Source organism: Plectropomus leopardus, chromosome 13 (genome assembly GCF_008729295.1).
Source record: "Plectropomus leopardus isolate mb chromosome 13, YSFRI_Pleo_2.0, whole genome shotgun sequence".
NCBI lineage: Eukaryota > Metazoa > Chordata > Actinopteri > Perciformes > Serranidae > Plectropomus > Plectropomus leopardus.
This window is the reverse complement of record NC_056475.1, coordinates 9,890,221-9,912,315: the sequence shown is the minus strand read 5'-3', so window position 1 is coordinate 9,912,315 and position 22,095 is coordinate 9,890,221. Positions and strand designations below refer to the sequence as shown.

The 22,095-nt window shown below is 37.2% G+C and overlaps 2 protein-coding genes across 4 annotated transcripts in view; both read left to right on the top strand.

Annotated features, from left to right (window-relative positions):
* Positions 1-6,009, top strand: part of kctd7 (potassium channel tetramerization domain containing 7) — a 13,739-nt gene extending 7,730 nt beyond the window's left edge. The window contains exons 3-6 of one of the 3 annotated variants that reach the window (XR_006106438.1): positions 903-1,081; positions 2,243-3,270; positions 5,389-5,425; positions 5,976-6,009. Coding sequence is in view for 1 of the 3 variants with exons in the window: in XM_042498752.1 (XP_042354686.1) it covers positions 903-1,081; positions 2,243-2,619 (556 nt within the window). In the remaining 2 variants the exon portion in view is untranslated. Of the gene's footprint in view, positions 1-902; positions 1,082-2,242; positions 4,471-5,157; positions 5,312-5,388; positions 5,426-5,975 lie in introns of those variants that run through there. The other 2 variants (XR_006106439.1, XM_042498752.1) reach the window with 2 other exon arrangements.
* kcnj6 (potassium inwardly rectifying channel subfamily J member 6) lies at positions 5,819-22,095 on the top strand. Its single transcript, XM_042498750.1, has 4 exons — positions 5,819-6,034; positions 7,627-7,860; positions 16,261-17,181; positions 20,465-22,095. Exons 3-4 carry the CDS (start codon positions 16,284-16,286, stop codon positions 20,815-20,817), a joined length of 1,251 nt encoding a protein of 416 aa, XP_042354684.1. The 5' UTR covers positions 5,819-6,034; positions 7,627-7,860; positions 16,261-16,283; the 3' UTR covers positions 20,818-22,095.

Genomic DNA, 22,095 nt, shown 5'->3' with positions numbered 1-22,095 from the left:
CTCTGCAGGTGTAGCCAGACACACAGGAGGAGCCTTTTCATTTGGGACATTAACGCCAACGTTTCTAGCCAACCCTGTATTTTTGTAGCTATTGTCTTTCCTGGAAAATAAATCATCTTCCAAGCTGCTGTTGTGTTGTGCACTGCAGCAGCTTTTTCCCCTCCAGGAGTTCTCTGTATTTTTCTGCATTCATTTTATCTACTGTGTTCACAAGCCCTCTACATTCTGCTGCAGACAAGCAGAAACAGAAAATCTACTCTATTGGCCATTAAGGATTTTGAGTCCAGCTGTCAGTAGCTCTCAGTACACTCACACTCGGTGCTGAGAATAAATGAGCAGGGAGATTCAAATATACACTGCTGTCCAAAAGTTTGGAATCAGCTTTCTTTAAAAATGTTTTTCTTCTTTCCATCAATAATAGTTATTTTAACAGATGGAAATGTTAGAATTCAGACACCAAATGTTCATTCAAACCGTTATTTAAGACTTGGGAAATTAATTGAGGGAGACCCCCATTTTGAGTGATGCTGAGCGTGAACAAAGACATTAGAAACAATCAACAAGCAAACAAAAAACGGTTAAAATATGAATATAATCATACAAAACAACCAACAATAATAGCTATTTTATGAGTTAAAAATAATAATACATGTAAAGGTGCAGAAGTATAATTAGAAACATTTTCACTCAATTAAAACAAGATGTGAAATAAGGCATTTGAACAGCTGCAGTGGTGGAAGAGTGTCCAAGTTTAAGTTCCTTTGTAGGATATATTGCTAAATAAAGACAAGTAAACATAAACTTTAAGCTAGTTTGTACAGTTTAGCTTTAAAATAGAAGTCATCAGGTAGAAACATTGCATCTTGTTGATTTGTTCTAGTGATGCCTTTTTCTATTTAAAGTGACATCCTGAACTTCCTGCGAGAAGGTGAGCTTCCTCACAGGGACCGGGTGCGGGCGGTGCACAGAGAGGCTCAGTACTACGCCATCGGCCCGCTGCTGGACAGCCTGGAGGACACTCAGCCGCTCACAGGGGAGAAAGTCCGACAAGCTTTCCTGGATCTGCTGCCATACTACAGAGGTACCTGGAGTCTGTCTCCCTCAAATATGCTGACATGAGCATGGATGTAATCTGACACTGTCAACTGTAAAGTCAGGGAGTTAGCTCGAGGTTAAAACTTGAGCCTCATGTTTTTATCCTAGGTTTGTTTACATTTTGTCATTAAAGTGTGCCGAAGTAGTTATCAGCAGCTCCTGTTTGCAAGTACCCATGGATGTACAGACAAGCATCACGGGAATAACTTGACACTGAAGATAACATAAAAACGTGATGATTTTTAGGCAAACTCTGCAGTTATGAGGATTGTCTTTATAAAGCTTGTTCAAGGATGTTTAACCTGGGATGGACAGTGGAGATGAAGATATCCTCGTGAGATGTAAGTCACACTAAATCTCAAAATGTGTGTTATCCTGTGTTTGTTCATATTTATGACTCCGAGAAAGACTTTGACTATGATGCAAATTGTGGCAGTCAAAGTGAATTTTAAACTAGCTTAATTGCCTCCATGAGCTGTGCGTCACAAGTTTAGGTTGGTTTTCTATTCCTCTGCACCGGCGACAGCCGTGGCCAGGTTGCCCGTCTGTGTCTTGTGACCTGGATACTAAGAATGAATGAATGAATTAAAAAATTGACAGAAAAGCAGACAGAAAAAAAGTATAATGAAAAAATAAAGCAAAAGAAGTGGTCAAACACATGATGACTTGGTCAGGGGGGAAAAAATTAAAAATCCAAATAAATTAACAGTATCCGCTGGTGACTGTCTCATCCCCTCTTCATCTCATACCTGTGATAATCAGATTTTTATACAGTATTTTAGATGGTTTTATGGCACAAACATCCATTGGACTAAAAGATGAGCTGAGCACTTTTTTGGCCATTATTCAGCCCATATCTAAGGATCAAAGGGGGAGACATTTGGTCAGATACTGAATTGGTGAAACTAATCGTGGGTGTCCACGTTGGAACTGTGCTGATTGTATAGATCTTTTGTGCTGTCAGGATGAAGACGTGTGTGAAGCATCCATGTGTTCACAGACATGGATGTAAACTTTAAGTGCAACAGAGGCATGTACTTTAGTTTGAATTATGTATAGCAAACCATACTCTGCTGAGCAGAAAACATGAATAAGTCTATGTAATATTTAAAAATGCCATTAATAAATGTAACTGTTGTCATTTCAGAGAATCTGGAGCGTATCGTAGAGATTGCGAAACTGCGGGCTATGCAGAAGAAAGCACGCTTTGCCAAGTTGAAGATCTGTGTCTACAAGGAGGAGATGCCCATCACGCCATATGAGCGTCCTCTTTTTAACTCTCTGCGTTTTGAGCGCTCGGACAGTGAGGCCAAGCTCTTTGAGCACCATTGCGAGGTAGACGTTTCCTTCGGACCCTGGGAGGCGGTGGCGGACGTATACGACCTGCTGCACTGCATCGTCAGTGACCTGGCCGAGCGCGGCATCTCCGCCGAGCAGCAATGCATCGGCGTCTGTGACAAGCACCTTATCAACCATTATTACTGCAAGAGGCCCATCTATGAGTTCAAGATCACATGGTGGTGAAGCAGGAGGGAGACAATCAGGGCTGATGGGACCAAAAAGCAAATGGATGGATGTTCTGTTTTTACTATAACTCGGCCGATATTGGTTTTTTATTGAAGTTGCCAATATTTTGTGCTGATGTCTTAAAATGCGACCCTTTAAGTCATGCTTCAACATGTAAGTATTCTGTGTTGCCCCAAAACATTTTTTATTTTCTTTCTTTTCAAAATGAAGAACACTCTAAAGCAAACTAATTACACTAAGTTACCTCTTTATTAGGTACACCTAACTAAAGCCAATGCAACGGTCCTGCGATATATCTTACATCTGAAACTATTTAAACAAAAACTTAGATTATAACTCTCACAAGGAAGGATTTATAGTATAAATCCTATAGGACAGTAGCATTGCCTAATAAACTGGCAGCTAAGTGTAAGTACCAAAGCACTTCTAAGACTTTAAAGAGTAACATCCCTTAAAAAAATCTTGTTTTTGTTGACCTCCAGTGATTTAACCTCTCAGCTTGATGCAGTGATGTAACGGTGTACTCCAGGACCCTGTGACATCACTGTCGGATGTGGTTACAGGTGCAGCAAAGCACACTTCTGACCACACCCAACAGTTATGAAGAAACAGTTTCAACAAGAGGGGAAGAACACCACTATTCAGTTGGTAAGTTACAATTTAAAAGTAATTAGTAATTGTGAAATTTAGGACACAGTCAGGGTGCGTTTCAGATTTGGTAACGGCAATAGTCTGGTACATAGTCTCTGTAGTTTCATGCAGGTCGAAGAAAAAACAAATAAAAAATGATACGCCTCTCCAACTTGCGTGTGTAACTTCAGAGACTGTGTGCTGAAGTTTTGTAACTGAATGCATCCCTGCTGTAGAAGTACTGATGAAGGATTGCAGCTGCAAAACTGTGCAAAAAATTAAAACTCTGAGATGTTCATTGCATCAGACGAGAATGGCATGGCCATATATCCCAATCGAAAGCCAGTTCCACACATTATCCTAAATGTATTGTTATATTTTTATAATTTACTGATAGGATTTATTCCTAGCTTTGCCCAACCTGAAATGATGTGTGATTGTTAGTAAACTGTCGCTCCACATTTCCAGAACAAAGAAATTAAGCAGTAAATGTTAAATATTGTAAGTAGGTAAAGTCTGAAGTCAAATGTGTATTTTTTAGGACTAAGTTTTGTTTCAGGATGCAGAGTAAACTGTGAGCCTGTTCCTTTTTGGATAAACAGAGTATATTTTAATTATGCAACCTCCTGAGGAGCGCGTTTTTACAGATGTGAGAAGGTTTGGGTGGTATCCATTTCGTCTCTATATTTTAGTCGTGACTTAAAGCTGCAGGGGATTGAACGTAGCTGACGTTAAACACTAATGCAAATTCGCAAATGTCAGAAATACAGCTGTTTACACATTCGCTTAGAAAATGTATAATTATTGTCACTGTCACAGAGTAAATAATATTGTTATTTTACGTTACTTCATTCCACCTTTTTCAACATTATAAAATTCACCGAAGCTGCGATATAAAGATAAAGGCTAAGCTAAATGTTATTTCCTACTGTACTTGACAATGACGTCTAAGCACTTTGTGATTGTAACTAATGTTTTATTTTTACCTCAAGTGCAAGTATCAGATAAACAACAATAGAAAGCAACATCAGTTTATTTATAAAAGACTTATTTTGTTGATCTACAAGTAACAAATAATGCAGGAAAGATGCTACAGTGCTAATTTACACCGTTATGTTTGCAACGTTTTTATATTGTTATTTATCTGTTTCTGTTAGCTTCTAGGAAGCTATGGTTCTATAGTATTATTTGGGTTTAGTTTGCAGTGAAAAAGAAATGTAATTTTTATTATTTATGGTAAAAGTAAAAATAACTGTTAAATGATTTCGCAGTGTGTCATTTTTTTAATTCATGAAATCCTCTGAAACTCATCTTATTTTACACTTTAAAGAGTTTTTACAGGTTTAATGTAAAACATCCGGAGGGGGCTGAAATCAATCAAAAATTGCCTTAAAACGTCAGTCTGGGCTGAAGACACCAAGTTTGAAGATGCATTTAGAGAGAAGTACTGACAAAAGAAATACTTTTCTACTTAGGTACTTAAATTTCGTAAATCATACCTAAAAACAGTGATGGAAGAACTGCTCATATTTATATTTGAATAAAAGTAGCAATACCACTGTAAAAATACTCATTTACAAATAAAAGTCATGCATTTAACTTTTTAAAATACAAATGTATTAGCATTGAAATTTAATTAAAAGAGTGCAATGTACACAATGTCCAATTTGATAATAATATATATTATATTAATGGATAATAATTTGTAATGAATGATTGTGTTGATCACTTTCATGTTGCAGCTGGTAAGTTTAGTTAATTTATATACAGCTTGGTATCTCAATCCATAATTAAAAACATTTTTTCTTGATTATATTTTGTATTAATAGTCTGAATCAGCAAGTGACTTGAAGTTAAAGTTGTTTCGCATATTTTTAATTTCTTCCTTTGTATCTACATTTAAAGGTGCAGTCGGCGATTAGCCCTGGCTTTGTAAATGGAAACAACAAAATTGGCTGTGATCTAGCAACACAACACTGTTCTAGCCAAGCAGAAGCAGGGGGCGTTCGCCTTCATGCACAAGACAGGAAAAAGGCAGAATATGTACAGTATAAAGAGAAAGGAGGTGGGAGCAGAGAGAGACGGTAAATGTGTTTGTTTAGGTGTTGAGTTCAAATATTAACAATTTCTCTCCAGAATTGCTGATTCCACCTTCAAGTACTATCGTAAAGCGGTAAGTATTTTATGGGTACCTTATTCATACAACAAAATAACAATGTATTAAAAAGTTTTTCAACAATGTTTCCCTCTAAAATGTCGTGGTATAGAAGAAAGTGGAAGAGAATTAAAGTAGAAGTACCTCAAAATTGCATTAGAGTACAGCACTTGAGAGAATATATTTTGTTACTTTTCACAGCTGGAAAGAAGTGAAGAAGTTTACCAGACTGGAGGCTTGAGGCTACATTAGCCTCTACTAGCGTAGCACACCTAAATCGGGGGAGGTGCACTGTGGGTAATGTAGGCACTAGCTTTGGACAAGACAGAAGAACATGTGCAATATAAAATACGTATAAAGTAGATTAATTGTAATTTTTCTTAAACATGGTTTCAGAAGAAAAGAAATTGAAGTTGATCCTTGATCCTAGATGATATTTTTACTTTTAATGGTAAAATGAAGCAGTGATTAGTCCCAAACATTTTATATCTACATCTGCCATCCAGATGGCATTTTACTGTGATGATTCCACAAAGCCATATTGTGTATCCCTTTGTCTCATTTTCAGTAAACATGACAGAAGACCCACCAAAGCTCAGCCACGAAGACTTAAAGAGCCACACAAAGGTAAAGGCAGAGAGAATTAAGATTATATGAACTCATATGAACCTTTCTTGTTCTGTGACAAACTGGGCCAGCTGAGCAAAGGATGCCATCTCACACTGAAGGAAATAAGCGTTGACATGCACTTTAGCAGCTCTGAGGCTGAGTGCAGCCTCAGAGCTGTCAGCTGTCGACTCTTATTCTTGAAAATAGTTTTAAATGTTTTAATTTGTGTCTGTGTGTGTGACTGTGTGTGTGTTGCAGTGATATATATTTGTAATAAGTTCTCTTGTAAAGCAGATCTTGATCTCAATGAGACCTTGTAAATAAATACAGTTAATAAATAGGTGAAGTCAATGGGTAGAAATAGGAAGTTACTGACTGGAGCTTGGTGCAGACAGAAGATCAGCACCATGGAGAGCTCCAGCTGGATATTAGCTTTACTCGATTGCTTGGGATTAACGGATTCAAATGTTTTATGTGCAAATATCAGTAACTTCAAAATCTGCTGAGCCCCAAAAGTCAAAAAGGTGATACTTTTCAATCTTGTGTGCACAAATTAATTATCTTGTCAGAAAAAACATTATCTTTTGCACACAAGGTATTAAGGTAATCAATCATGTTTTGATAGTGTGTGTAGATTTTTATGGTTATGCATAGCTATAAACACTTTTACTTATGTTGCAGTATTTAACAGTATGATATTGCTACCTTTACTTAAGTGGAGGATCTTCTTCATCTGGAAGTTTTTTTCCACCTCTGCTACAAATGTATTACCTTTAACGTGCAGTAGTGTGGAAGTATACATAGTATTCACTCTTATTTATCCTGATAGAATGTAACTAAGTATTAAATATGCTCAAGTATTGTACTCTGTCAACTCTTGCACTAAAATGTTTAGGTACTTGCAATTTTCTGACAATGACTGACAGCCAGTGAACATCTCATAGTTAATATATAATATATAAAAATTAGCAAATATACACATTTGCTGCTTTTTATTTTAATTATTAAAACATTATTTTTAATTTATTTGTAATAATGTTGAGTTTTGGACTGTTGGTTGGACAAAACAAACATTGTGAAAGGGTAATTTTACGCTCTGGAAAATTTTGACAACATTTCTCACCATTTTCAGAATTTTTATTTTAACAATTGATAAACAATTGATCAACTGATTATCAGTTAAAATGAGCTCCACCTCATTACTCATCACCATTCTCCATTTACAGAAATATCTGCGTGTTTGTCAGGAAATTGTTTTTTTTGTTTTTGTTTTTTTTTTTACCCAGGACAACTTTTTTTTTTGCCACAGGACAAAAAGATATATATATATATATATATATATATATATATATATATATTATATAATTTGATAGGAGAAAAACAAAAGAAAATGGAATTTCCATTCTCTATATTCAGTGTCCGACCCCGAAAACTAAAAATGGCTGTTTTTTTATTTTGGGATTTTAAAATGAAAGTCAAATAACGTGTTTTTTGTTTTTCCATTACTGTTTCTGAAAGTAAAATTCAACGACCAGAAGGTACAGTGACCTATCATTTACGTAGTCACTCTTAACACCTCACATTTCTCCGCCTCTCTCTCTCTCTCCTAGGTTTCTCCTATGTCTCTCTCCCAGCTGAGGGGTGGAGGCTGACGGCCGATGCCTTTTCTGTGGAGAGGATGGAGGAAAGAGGGAATTAGTGGCTATTCTTCAGTCGGTTTTCGCAGAGAGAGAGAGCGAGACTGAGCGACTTGATAATCACAACCTACAACCTCAGCAGGGAGCCTTTTTTCATGGGGGACCAAACGGCTTAAAATGACTCGGGGAGTGAATCTGCTGCGCGAGGTATTGCGCACCTTTCCTCTTCTTTTCCTGGTAGCGATGCTCATGATGGCTTGTTAAATGTAATCATCTGTTAGGCTATATGGGGGGCGGTGGTGGTGGGGGGGTGGATAGTTACATAACAGCGCAAGTCGAATCAGAGATTAATTAGGAATGATTAAGAAAAACACGCATGTAGATATGAATTTTAATTGTAGAGGGCTTCTTTTTCCTCTCCCTGTGACATGGTGGAGGAGAGACGCAGCCGGTTATAGATGGAAGAAAACTGGAAGGTGTTGGAGGAGAAAAAAAACGTTCCGGGCTGTGAGAGCCTGCAGGCCTCACATCACCACAGGACCAACACAAACGAGCCAAACTGGTGCATTAAAAAATAGAAAAGGCAGGAAATGAAGATTAATCTTATTGTTATCATTATCTGGATCACCTCCGTCTCCATGACAACGGGAAATCTCCAGCCTGTTAGTTTGCTCTCAGCTTCCTGCACCTGATCCCATCATCCCCCCATCATGTAGCCTAGCCTGGCTCTGCAATAAAAAAAAACCTCTGTTATTATTATGCTTATTATGTGCAGGTGAATCCCAAAACACAGCGGGCTAATAAAACCACCCACTCTGTCATCAGCTAACCACATATTTCAGGTTTATTCTCTTAAAGAAATATTTTTAAAACAAGTGTAATGTTTCAAATATAATATTGGAATAGCTTTATAACTATTTTTCTTTTTGTAGTCCAATTAGAATGTAATTTATAGAGCTACCATACACCAGTATTTACAAAATTACTGCTTACATGTCTAAATGCAGTTTATAATTTATGTTACAACTGAAAGTGCGCTCACAATCTCATTTAAGTAAAATTAACCAAGTAAAGCATCAAAATACACTTAAAGCAAAAGAACACAAAATGGTCAGTTACAGAATGATATATAATATCACTGGATAAGCTGGTTATGATGGAGCCACTATTTCAACAACTTTACTATGTACTCCTATAAATGCATAATTTTAAAACAAATATATCAGATAAAAGATTTAAATAGCTTAATCATAATTTTTGTTTTTCTTGTCTCACAGTAATGCAAATTATAGAATTGTAGAAGGAGAAAAACTACAATTACTAGAATGCACTGCACCATAGCAGACCAATAAAGTTTCCCGCTGGTAGGTGATGTAATGCGAACACATCAGTTTGGTACCCAAGTGTTAAACCGTCAGCCAACATTTTTCTGAAAATGGACAATACAATAACAGAATCTTGGTTTTATATTGATTCAGTGCTGCTTAGTTTTATCATTTCATCTACTGTTTATCCGGCCTCTGATTTTTGTGCAAGAAACACTATGGCGCCCACTTCCTGTTAATAAAGTCTCACTATTACAGCTAAACACGGCACTAAAATGTGTTAATGAAAACATTTTAGGTGAGAAATTGGCAGTGCAGTGACATTATGTGGGTTTATATTTGATCAGCACTGCTGCTAGTTTTACAGTTTGATTTGAGTTTGGTCTGAGATTGGGGAAAGGAGAAAGGGGCAGAAAACACAACATTTCTTATTTTCATGTAATTATGCACCAAAGATTACATAGTTGTGATTATTATATATCATTTCTGCCAAAAGATGCCCCTAAATCCCACACACTGGACGTTTAAACTTTATTTAAACAGACAGTATTGCTGACATTTAGATCTCATTTTTAAGATCGCACAAATAAGACCATCCATAATCAACACATAACTAATAAAAAAATTATTAAAAGAGTAATTAAAAACATCAGATAATAAAGCTTCAAATCACTAAGGGGAAGAAAATAATCTATCATGATGACAGTTTGCAGTTTATAACCATTCAATAAGCAGTTCTGCCAATTTAGAGGGCTGTCTAAAAATAAGTAATATTTGAATCATGTATTCTTCTTACAAGCTTTTAATATGAGGTTCTTTGAAAGCGTCAACAGTAGAGTTTAGATCAATATCATGAGATGATTCAAAACCATGCCAAAGCACCAGAGAGCAATAGCAGCTCATAATGACTAAGCTAGTTTTTAATTAATGTTTATTAAATCTCAAATAAAACCACATCATCTAAAATTAATCCCGTTAATCCATAGGCTGTAATCTCAAGTAAATAGAGTTAATCACTAATGAAATCAATACTAATTATTTTAAAGCCAAATTATGAACACCTTCCAATAAATAAAAATAGTTTTTCTCCTATAAAATCTGTCAATGTGTAATGAAATCTTTTTGTTTTTTCAAATTACAGTTGTTAATTAACATAATTGCTACTGAAAAGATGTTCTTATAATTTAAAAAAAAAAAAACTTGTTTCTTTGAATAATATGAACCACAACTGTTTTTAGTTTGCTGTATCACCAGTGATGCACAGTACATTTACCCAAGTACTACTTAAAAATGTAGGTACTTTATTTGAGTGCTTTCATTTTATGCTTCTTTATGCATCTCATAGGCTTAAAAAGCTATGGTACCTTTGTTACACTGCCTTTGTTTGAAAGCTGTAGTTACTTTGAAGATCAAGATTTTACATACAAAATCTAGACTCATAAAATATGATGCATTATAGATTAATTATCAAGTAATTTTTAGAGATTACTACGTAACATAAGTTAAAAGTAGCTCAGTTTTGGCCAGCTGTAACATAAAATGCTGCATTTGTAATAAGAATCCAATAATCCTGCTGCCTAATGAGTACTTTTACTTTGATACTTAGAAATCATCTAGCTGCCAATGCTTCTGTACTTATATTTGAAATTCTGAATGCAAGACTTTCACTTGTATTGGAGTCATTTTACCCAATTGTATGCTACTTTTGTCACTACGAGGTATCACCCAGTCGAGTCATCGTAGTGATTCTCTGCAGGATGGATCCTGGTAGTAAAACAGTATACAGGCTGGTAAAAGGATTCAGCACCCACTGACACTCAGTGCTGGAATTTATTTATATTTAGTCAAGTGCTGCAGTTAGGTTCTAGGGATGCTAACAATTAATCGACAATCGATTATTCGGTCGTTAAGAATTTAATCAAACATGTGAAATTTAATTAATTACTCAATAGGCTATGCAGAGCTGTAAAAGTATATTCAATATGTAGTTGTGAGCTTTGATTGAGGTAAAAAATGCATTTGGTATTGTTAGCAGAGTTTGTATGGTTTATTCAAATAACAATTAATAGGTTTATCGATTGTTCATTTACCAATAATCGATTAAGAAAGTGCTTACAATTTGCAACCCTATTAAGTACAAATTTGAGGTATTTGAACTTTACTTTTTAGCTTCACTACAATTTTATGACAGGCCAACAAAACAAACAGAGAAACTGAAATTAATAATTGGCAGATTCATAATGAAAATAATCATTAGTTCACACTTAAAAATTAGCTCCAAATGCTGCTTTTACATTAATGCATGAGTCATAAAACTCTAATGATATGATAGTACCAGGGGACATTTCTTTTACTTTTAAATACAGTTTCCCAATTATACTTACATGCTTTTACTGAAGTTACATTTTCAATATACTTGCAACAGACTATCTTTATATATTCACAGTGCGGTATTACTACTTTTACTTAAGTAAAGGATCTGAAAAATTTCTCCACCATTATCAGAACGGTACCAGTGTCATATTGTCCCACCATGCTTGAGAACGTGTCTTCCTCACTTTTACAGTTTTAGGTTAATTTTCTCACCAGTGTCTCTCTGATATTGTTTTCTTACTGTCGAGACACTAAATTGCAAATGAGAGAAGATCTAAGCTCACGAAAATGTTAATAGACTCACCCAAATGTCTTCATTTGTGACTACAGGGTGTTTGCCCCAAATTCACTTGTAAAGGAATACTTGTAGAGTTGCAAGGCTGCAGAAAATGTACTGCCACCTTTGTTTTTTCTGTTAATATTTCTTACAGTAAATATTCGTCTCAAAAAAGACTAAATGATCAAACATTACTCCAAAACAAAACAGTAAAGCTCTTAAGAGGCAAATACAACATTATGTCAGGTGTCTATAAAGGACAATAAAATTATTTGGGATGATTAGTCCATTAATTCTTATGTGTTGGTTAAAATGTGTCAGTTTTTGCAATCCAAAAAATCCAGCTCTCAGCGTTTAATAGACCACAACCTACCTCGTTAGTTTAATAAGAAAAGACGATAGATTGCAACATTAAAATACCAGCAGTTGGATGTTCTCCTTTCTCAATAGGCTTTTATTGTGAAACAAACCCACATGTTTCCTGTTAAAGAGTCAGCTCATCGAAATCACAAAAAAAAATTTCCCCTCATAAATCTGTTTCGGTTTCCCCTTCGATTTTGAGTATTTTGGGTGAACTGATCCTTTAATTACAGTGGCTGGTCTTGCAGCCTGCATAATTTTGGATAATTAGGCTCCATGCACCAAACTGAAGAACAGCAACACTGTTTCACATCAACAATCATGGCTAATTTGCTGTATTTTTGATAATTGGATGTTAAATGAGGCTAGTTTTCATCACTGTCAGATCTAAAGAGCTAGTGAAATACTGAGGTAACATTTGAAAATTATTTGTATGAAACGTTCACACCGTCTGCGCTCAGTTGTTTGTGTGTGCCTAAAAATAGCCGTGTGTCCCCATGTGGCTTCAGCTCGATTTTGGCCACATCTGGATCTCTACCTGATAAACAGTCTCCACAGCAGAGACGATGAAAAGGAGAACTGGAATCATTATCACGAGTAAAATGAGAGCCCACTGACGCGTTCACACGTCTTGTCCGCATCGATAGACTCTCCTTTGAGTTCATCTGACACAAAGGCACCACATCCTGCCGCAGGACAAACGTTTTTCAGCATAAATGCACTTAATAAGACCGTAATAACCTCCAGTGAATCAGTTTATCCTCATTATTAACTTCTCCTGCTCAAACAGTGCAATTAACTTTTCGCTAAACTCTGCCTCCATGTTTCTGTTCACCTCAGTATTTTTAAACCTTTTTATTTTTGCCATGTAACTTAAATTTTATGCTATACCTCCAAGCAAGCATAGTGTTCATCACTCATCGTATGTTATGCCAAAATGTCAGCACAGTGCTTGTTACATCTGCAGGATTCAGAGACTACATGTTATCAGCCCGATTACAGCCCGACCCAGCAGACGTAGGGCATCCGCTCAGTCAACAATCACTTGTTTTACACTTAAATGTTTTATTGAAACAAGCAGGTGCTACATAGAGCAAATAAAAACAGGCAATATTTTCTTCTTTTTTTTTTTTTTTAAGACTTCATTCTGACCATAAACCTTATTAAGTCTCACCCCATCTCATCCCACAGACCTCTTTAATGGGTAGCAAGTGGCCAGTGGAATTAATGAAACAGTAGAAATGTACAGTATGAATTGGAAAATAACAGAAAATTAAATAAAATATAATAATCACAGATAGAGCATTAGTAAATGTAGAGCATAGCAATAAAAATAAGCAGGAATAATTAGAAAAATAAATACATTTTAAAAAGTAAGTAAATTAAAAAAAAAAATTTAAATAAAAAAAACCCAGTTTGTATACAGATGAAGAGGCACACATCTTGATGCAGACAATCCCTTGATTTAATCCGTGTTGTGATTCATAGTGGACGACTACTGACACCGTATCTGGGAGCCTCACGATTCCAGACAGACCAGCTTGTCTGAATTTGTTTTTCCTAATGTGACATCCCTCACGTGTCTCTGATCAAAATGTCATACTAACATATCATTCACATGATCTGGAACTGAGTATGTGGCATGTTTTAAATGCATAGTATGTGGATTTTGTGTGCCCAAGAAATGCCCAGATGTTTACTGACGACATGAGCTACTAGATAAACTCCGCTGCCCCTAAATGCTCCTCAGACTGTCCAATGGCTTACTGCGAGGCAGACACTTTAAATAGCTGTTTCTATAAAATAATCACGGTAAAGTTGTTAACTGTTATAAAAATAACTTTGTGTCTGATTTGTTGAAACTGACACTATATTCTGAAAGAAATACAGTCTGTGAAAAGAATCACGTCCCTCCTCCTCCTCCAGCTTCTCTAATGGCATTCACTCGAATCAGACCTCGGCAGCAACAACAAATCAGAGCCGAGGAGTCTCTAACGCAGCTGTCAGTCACGGCTCGTGAACTGCGGTCAAATTGTCAAACCAGGCAGCGCTAATTAAATAAGAATCAAGATTCTGTTACTGCATTGTCTATTTCTGACCTCAGTGTTTTCTGAAACTTCATTTTATTGACCTGTTTAGCTGTAAAATGAAAAAGTTGGTCTTGCACTTGAATGGATGATTTTATTTGTGTTTCACAGAGAATTATATGACACTAATACATTTAATCTGTAGCTTCTGGTACAATATTCATAAAAAAAACATATTCCAGTGGTTGGTGCTTGGTACTCTGTTTATATGTATCCAACGTGGCGGCCGAGTCACCACCTTTCTCAGTTTACTCTCACTGGTTCCACCTGACTGCAGCGTAGTCTGATTCTAGTGGATGCCATTAGAGGCAGTAGGAGCGGAGGAGGGACATGATTTTTTTTAATGTTTTTGTTTACATGCAGTAAGGCCATTAGAAATACTACAAGGAAATAGAGTAGGCAGAGGAATATGATTATTTTTTTCACAGATTATCCATCTCACGTAGTGCTGTGTGAATAAAATAGGAGTTAGCAACCGCAGCTTTGAGTTAAAAGGAAAAACATACATATATATATATATATATATATATATATATATATATATATAAGAGTAAAGCGATAAAATATAAACGCTAAAATTAATTTGTAAATTATTTAAACATTTTAAAATAAGAGTCACCATAACAAAAGTGCAGACAAGAGATGCAAAGATAAAAAGATCATTTAAAATGATTTAAAATCAAGTTTAAAATATGTTTGCAGTCATTACTGGGTGGAGTAGGCTGTGTAAAACAGAAACCTTTTTAGCTGTGACTAAAAAGTGATCCGAGTCTGGGCTTGTCTGATATCATCTGGGACGTTATTCCAGGTCTGTGTTGCATGACTACAAATCAGCATTCATTTGGAGTCTCTTTTCGCCCAGTACTCACTCACTTTTTAGCTCTGAATTTGGTCTCAACCAAGAAGGAGAAATGTGTCTAGCTGCTGAATGCCCCACTATATTCACCAGCTAATCCTTACCTTTGTTTGTATACCTTTTTTTGCCTTGAGAACACTCAGAGTAAATCAAAACAATAAATTTGCAGGCCATAAAACAAAATCAATATGTTAAAACATGCCAAAATGCTTGTATGAGCTGAACTGCAGTCTTGTAATAAAAACATACACAATCATTTCATCCATTACTAATATAAAGATATCAAGTACAGCAGCTGTAATTAAAATATTCCCTGTGAGAGTCAACTACAAGACTATTAACAATTACAACTCCTGTCGATCATATTGGCCTTTATTATCATTACTATCATAAAATACTTTCTCTAAACAGGCCTGTATTACGTTAATGCTGGCAGATAATCATCTATTGAAACTAATAAATAAAACCCCAGATGTTACATGAATGACAGCTTTATGCACAAAGCAGATCCGAGTACATTGTTCCTCCTCAGGCCTCCTCTGAAACAAGATGAAACAGACAAATGTTATCCAACGCTGTGTGGCCTCATCCAGCACATTCCTGCTATATTGTGAGCACTCGGGTAGACTGAGCTGTGCGTTACCATGGAAACCCGTGCTGCTCAAGCTCATAATATTCTCCCGTGAATGGAGAGCAGAGCAGCTTCAACACAGCCATTTGTCCCAGTGGTAAAAAAAAAAAAAAAAAAAAAAAGGATTAGGCGATGTGCATAGTAAAGAAGAGCTGTCACATCTGAGGTGTCACATCACTGTAATATCATAATTCACAGGTGTTGGATTTATTTTATTATTTATTTTTCAACCATTGGGGGCTGAATTGTCCCCTGGAGGAACGTGTTCTTACATGCACACACAAAGCAGTGAAGAAGAGGGTCCAAACAATGTTTTGAATCACAAGTTCCCCTTGCAAACCTTTGGGGAAAACTTAAAAATGATCTTTCTTTAATTGTCTCCTGCAGCTGCTTAATGGAAGATGTAAAACGCCAGATTTAGCCCTTTAAAACCTGGATCGACATCGTGCTGCATTCAGACGCCTTTAACAAGCACTTAAACCTTTTAGACCTGAACCAATTAGTTTGATTTCTTTACAAAACTTGGGGAAAAAAGCAACTTGGCAAGAAATCTCCCACAAATTGCAAGAAATGAGTAAAAGGTGTTCTGAAGTACAGTGCAGGAGTCCACACTCTGTCTGAATCAAAGCAGAAACAACAGGGTTCTTGCCCGCGCACTTTTCGAACTGCTAATCACCTCCATGTTTCTTCTCTTGCAGGCTTGAATCCACCTAGAAACCCCATGGAGCAGGATGTGGAGAGCCCGGCCTACATCAAACAGCCCAAATTGCCAAAGCAGGCCCGTGAGGACCTGCCTAAAAAGCTGGCAGAAATGGACAGAGCAAAGAGGATCCAGCGGTACGTCCAGAAAGACGGCAAGTGCAACGTCCATCACGGGAATGTCCGAGAGACGTACCGCTACCTGACAGACATTTTCACCACGCTGGTAGATCTCAAATGGAGGTTCAACCTGTTCATCTTCGTGCTGGTGTACACCGTGACATGGCTCTTTTTCGGCTTCATGTGGTGGCTTATTGCGTACCTCCGAGGCGATCTGGACCATTTAGCGGACAACCAGTGGACTCCTTGTGTCAATAACCTCAATGGGTTTGTATCAGCGTTTCTGTTCTCCATTGAGACAGAGACCACCATCGGTTACGGATACAGAGTCATCACAGACAAATGTCCCGAGGGGATCCTTCTGCTTTTAGTTCAGTCGGTGCTGGGATCTATCGTCAACGCCTTCATGGTGGGCTGCATGTTTGTTAAGATCTCACAGCCCAAGAAGCGAGCTGAGACACTAGTGTTTTCCACCAATGCGGTCATCTCCATGAGAGATGGACGGCTGTGCCTGATGTTCAGAGTCGGAGACCTCCGAAACTCGCACATCGTGGAGGCTTCAATCAGGGCCAAGCTTATCAAGTCCAAGCAGACCAAGGAGGGGGAGTTCATCCCTTTGAACCAGACGGACATAAATGTGGGTTACAACACGGGAGACGACCGGCTCTTCCTGGTGTCGCCGCTCATCATCTGCCACGAGATAAACCAGAACAGCCCCTTCTGGGACATCTCACAGGCCCACCTGGCCAAGGACGAGCTGGAGATTGTTGTGATTCTGGAGGGGATGGTGGAGGCCACAGGTGAGTCCAAATGTTTAACCCTTTGATACCTGAGCAAATTTGCTTAAGTTCTTTCAAAAACAAGGGAAGTAGGCAACAAAACACGAAAGAAGAAATGACCCCAAGATTTATTAAGAAATACAAAAATTCAAGAAAATTACCTGAAAAAAAATTAAATAAAAAGCAAAAAATAAAATAAAAAAGAAACAACATTGGAAAAAGTGCTTAAACATTAAAATAATTTTAAATATGTAATTCTGTAATTATAAATATAGTTTTTCCCTAGTTTTTTTTTTTTTTACTGCAGACATTTTTCCTTAGCTTTTTAAAAGTAGTTTAAAAACAAATGTTACTCTGTGCCTTTCATCCTACATGAAACTTTAAACACAATTCTTGTGATATAATTCTTGAGATTCTTGGGAGACAGTTACTGCCCCAAGCAAAGGAGTTAAAGTAGGTTCTTGTTTGCATTTGAGGGGAAAATGGAGCATGAGATGGAGGGAGTTTTGGTGCAGCGTTGCACTGGAGCGTTGTGGTGAAGAGGGAGCTGAGCTGGAAGACAAAGCTCTCAATTTACCAGTCCATCTATGTTCTAACTCTCACCTATGGTTATGAGCTTTGGGTACTGACCGAAAAAATGAGGCAGCGGATATAAGCGGACAAAATGAGTGTCCTCTGTGGAGTGGCTGGGCTCAACCTTAAGGCTCAGACACACCAAACGGACATTAGAGAAATAGCAGCGATTAATTTGTAGTTATTCCACCAGTAAGCGATGGCTTTGTTGGTTTGTCATTTGATCTGTTACTTTGGTCCAGCAGCAATATCTCAACATTTTTGGATAGACTGCCATGAAATATTATACAAACATTTATTGTTTTTCCAGAGGATGAATCCTACTCATGTTGGTGGCCCCCTGACTTTTCCTCCAGTAGCACCATGAGGTTTACATTTATGCAGCGGCGTAAGTTTAATTTCAACATTCAGGGGGACACCTATTCAGCAGGGTGTCTGAGGGTCCTCCCCAAAGAAATTTTGAGCATTAAATGCTTTTTTTTAACCTGTATTCCGGTGATTTAATACACCAAATGTGCTTTTTTGCATCAATTTATGGAGGAAATGTCATGGTGCTCCCTGCTTCAATCATATAGTTGCTTCAAAACTTCCAGAGTCTGTCATGCTTGCAGCTAAAGACTTCCACTCTCCCGCTGCTGTGACTGATAAAGCACATCGATCAAATGCTGCCGTTTGAGCTAAATGCCTCAACAACCACTGGACTGATTGCCACATAATTTGGTACAAACAGTTTCATCTCCTTCACAATTAATAGTAATAACTTTATTGATCCGCTGACCTTTTTTCTTGGGCGTCATAATTACATCACAGTCAAGAAAATACCTTTAAATATAATGTCATGCCCATCATCTTTAACCTTTTGAAATCTAAAATCATGGGAAGAGGGCATCGAGCCACTTTAAAAATGGCCCTAAAGTTAGAAAGAAATTAGTAAAAAGTTAAAAGAAAATACAAAAAAAATAAATAAAAAATAAGTAAAAAGGAAAAGAAAATGAAAACCTTGACAAAGTGCAAAAAATATATTTTTTCCCATAACATGATTTTAAATGCATAGTCAAGATGATTAGAAATTTAGTTTTCCCCTCGTTTTTTGATAATATCTAATAAAAAGTATATGAAAATTATATAAAATTACTTAAACACATGACAGTTTGTTTTTTCGGGCGATTATCTGAAATATGGTGCTAAAAATGTTTTAAAGGGTTAACTGTACTTTGTGTTTAGTGCTCATTTCAGCATGCTGACATGACGAACATGGTAAACACGATACCTGCTCCACATCAGCATGTTGTCATTGTGAGCAGTGCGGACTCAAAGGGATGCTCGCATGGCTCTTATCTCTTCGTTTTTTATTACTTTCATCTCTGTTTTACATCCACAGTGGGTGCAGTTCTTAACACAGAAGCTCAGATCCTGCACTTCACACTATAGTACACATGATTTTCTCTGAGGTGCAGTGTGATAACAGTTCATTTCACCATTGCTGATGTGTGGGTGGAAAGTCAGACTTCCATTGTAGTAGGATACATTTCTCAGCTGCTGTCATAGCGCGATCTCCTAATGATTGCAATGTAAACCTGCCAAAAAAAGGTGTCCTCTCTGAATTCTCTAAAAACAATTGGACATTTTTCCTGGAGAACTACTCCACATTAAATCTGGTTATTTTTACCTGGGGTTTGGTTTCTAACAATATTCAGTACCTGGTGGATATGGAGGTGTTTAATGCCAAATTTTAAATCTGACCATCTTGCCCACCTTCAGAAAAGTCCAGTGCCCTCCCTACAACAGCTTTATCATATACATGCAAGCACATGCGCTCTGTCTCCTAGTTATGATCAATACATTTCTCAGGCCATGTGACTGTACATCTGCTTTTTTATTTTACTTTATTTTATTTTTTTAGAAACCAGAAATTGACTTGTACCATTTTCAGGAGAGATAACTTCATTGTAAAAACAGGCTACATTTTACTGAAGCAAAAACAAATACAGTGTTTGTTTTTGTTGTTTTAAAAGACAATAGTGAATATTTTGGTTCAAAATCTGGTTATCATTGCTTATATGAAAGATGAACATCTTTCATCCCTAGCTACTGGGCCCCAGAAAGCTTTCCCCTTTTGTCCTGCTGCCAATCACAAATACTTGTTTATAAATCCACTTAGAAATCATAGAAAAAAACACCCCTCATAACTCCAGAACCTGCCTGAGAATTGTTTTTAAGTTTCTTCAGTATGAAACTAATCCAGTGATAGGTGCCTGTACATCTGTGGGCAAACAGTAAGCAGGAGCTGCTAATTCGGCATCATTCATTTGGCATACTTTTAACCATTTCTTAAATTTACCAAAATTTAAATAAATTTAGGCAAAAAACCCACATAGCAATGTACAATATCTCACTGACTTCACAGCAGCATTATACTTATAAAACGTATTCTTTGTTGCATCCCCCAAAGCATTATGTGAATACAGCGAGCAGCACAAACAAAATTCCATTCACATCATTTGTTTTGGAGGCAAAAATTTCTATTTGTGCAATTGGAGGGTTAATGGAAACCCACCAACTGACTCACGTTTTTGTGTAGTTCTCCTACACACTAGGCACACGGGAAAAGTTTTCATTGGTTGCAGTCTGCAACTTCACTGCTAGATGCCACTAAATCCTCCACACTGGACCTTTAAATCTATATGTCACAACATTTAATCCTCAATGTTGCATTGTGTCTTTACTCCAGGCATGACGTGCCAGGCGAGGAGCTCATACATCAGCAGTGAGATCAAGTGGGGCTACCGCTTCACACCAGTCCTCACGCTGGAGGACGGCTTCTACGAGGTGGACTACAACAGCTTCCACGATATCTACGAAACTAACACACCCACCTGCAGTGCCAAAGAGCTCGCGGACATGACCAACCGAGCCCGCTTGCCCCTCACCTGGTCGCTGGCCAGTAAGCTGAGCCAGCAGGGGCTGCCGGAGTCAGAGCAGGAGGGTCAGGAGACCAAGACCAGCCTGGAGAACCAGGGGAAGAGCCAGCAGACGGAGAGGAACGGGGACATTGCCAACATAGAGAGTGAGTCCAAAGTGTGAGAGAGAAAATTTGAGGTCCATATGAGATTATTGTGTGCTGTACGTCTCCTGTTTGGGATGGACACACAAGCCTGCGGCGCACAGGTGAGAGTTTGAGGACCAATGAGCACAGTAGACCAAGTATCCCTGCACCAAGAACCGCTTTTTCTCAGTGATTTCACAGTTACCCCAAAAACAACAAACCGCGTAGACATGTGGCCCACCGCTGAACTAAAAACCCTCTGCGGGACGTGCATGTTTCAAATATAATGTGATGTCCTCCTGATGAGATTCCTATTATTTTTTCTATTAAGATATTCCTAGGGGCATTTGCATAAGTATTTTTGTATATACTATAAAATGTTTTGAATTCTTTGTTTTGTTGCGGTGTGAATATTTGACAGATGTTTGATACAAATTCTTTTAGGTTAGTTCTGTATATTCTCTGCCTTACTGTATGTATAAAGCTTTCATTATTTAATTTTTCAGAAATACTATATTAGCATGTATAAACATTATCTGCAGTTAATTTATCTTGTATTGTGTATATACTGTAATGTTATAAGGAACACACATCTCAATGGATGCAAGACACTAGTTTAAACCAATGACAAATACTTCCCCACATAATAAATGTTTGTTTAAGGTAGAACCAAACACTATGTTTCCTTTAGAAGCCATGACTTGCTGTTTACAGCCAGGTGACTTCAGACAATGGCCCTTTAAAAACTGCATCTCGTCACTTTTGCACAGTGGAGGCCTCTGATGGAGAACATCAGTCGCTGTTTCTGTCTCCAGAAATCCCTCACATGTCACCTAACAGTATCAAAAATTAATAAACAATAAATTGAATATTATGCACTCAATGAGACTTTTTTTTCATGTCATCATTGCATCTTAATATGTGTTTTAGTGGTGGAAGAAGTACTGAGATCATTGTAGTTCTGCATTTCAAATAAATCTTAAGGAAAATAAGTATGACAACAAAATGAACAAAGTAAAAGTTCTCATTCTGCAGTAAAATGTACCCTGTAACTGATACCATCTGACATTAGAGGACTGTTGATACAACGTTTTATTGTTGCAGCTGGTCGTAGAGGAGATAGATTTATTACTTAGTTAAGTCCAGTGGTTCCCAACCTAGGGTTTGAGACCCTCCAAAGGGTCATTAGAAAAATCTGAGGGGTGGCGATATAATTAATAGTTGAGGAAAGAAGAAATTCACAAATTTGTAATTATTGTCTGGACTTTTCTATAATTTTTGCTTTTTCTCATTTTATTTATTTATCTAAGAATAAT

Excerpts from the sequence above, each read along its gene's own strand:
- kcnj6 (XM_042498750.1), top strand. The coding sequence starts at position 16,284 with ATGGAGCAGGATGTGGAGAGCCCGGCCTACATCAAACAGCCCAAATTG. Across the intron at positions 17,182-20,464 it reads GGGGATGGTGGAGGCCACAG|GCATGACGTGCCAGGCGAGG; the intron begins GTGAGTCCAAAT and ends TCTTTACTCCAG.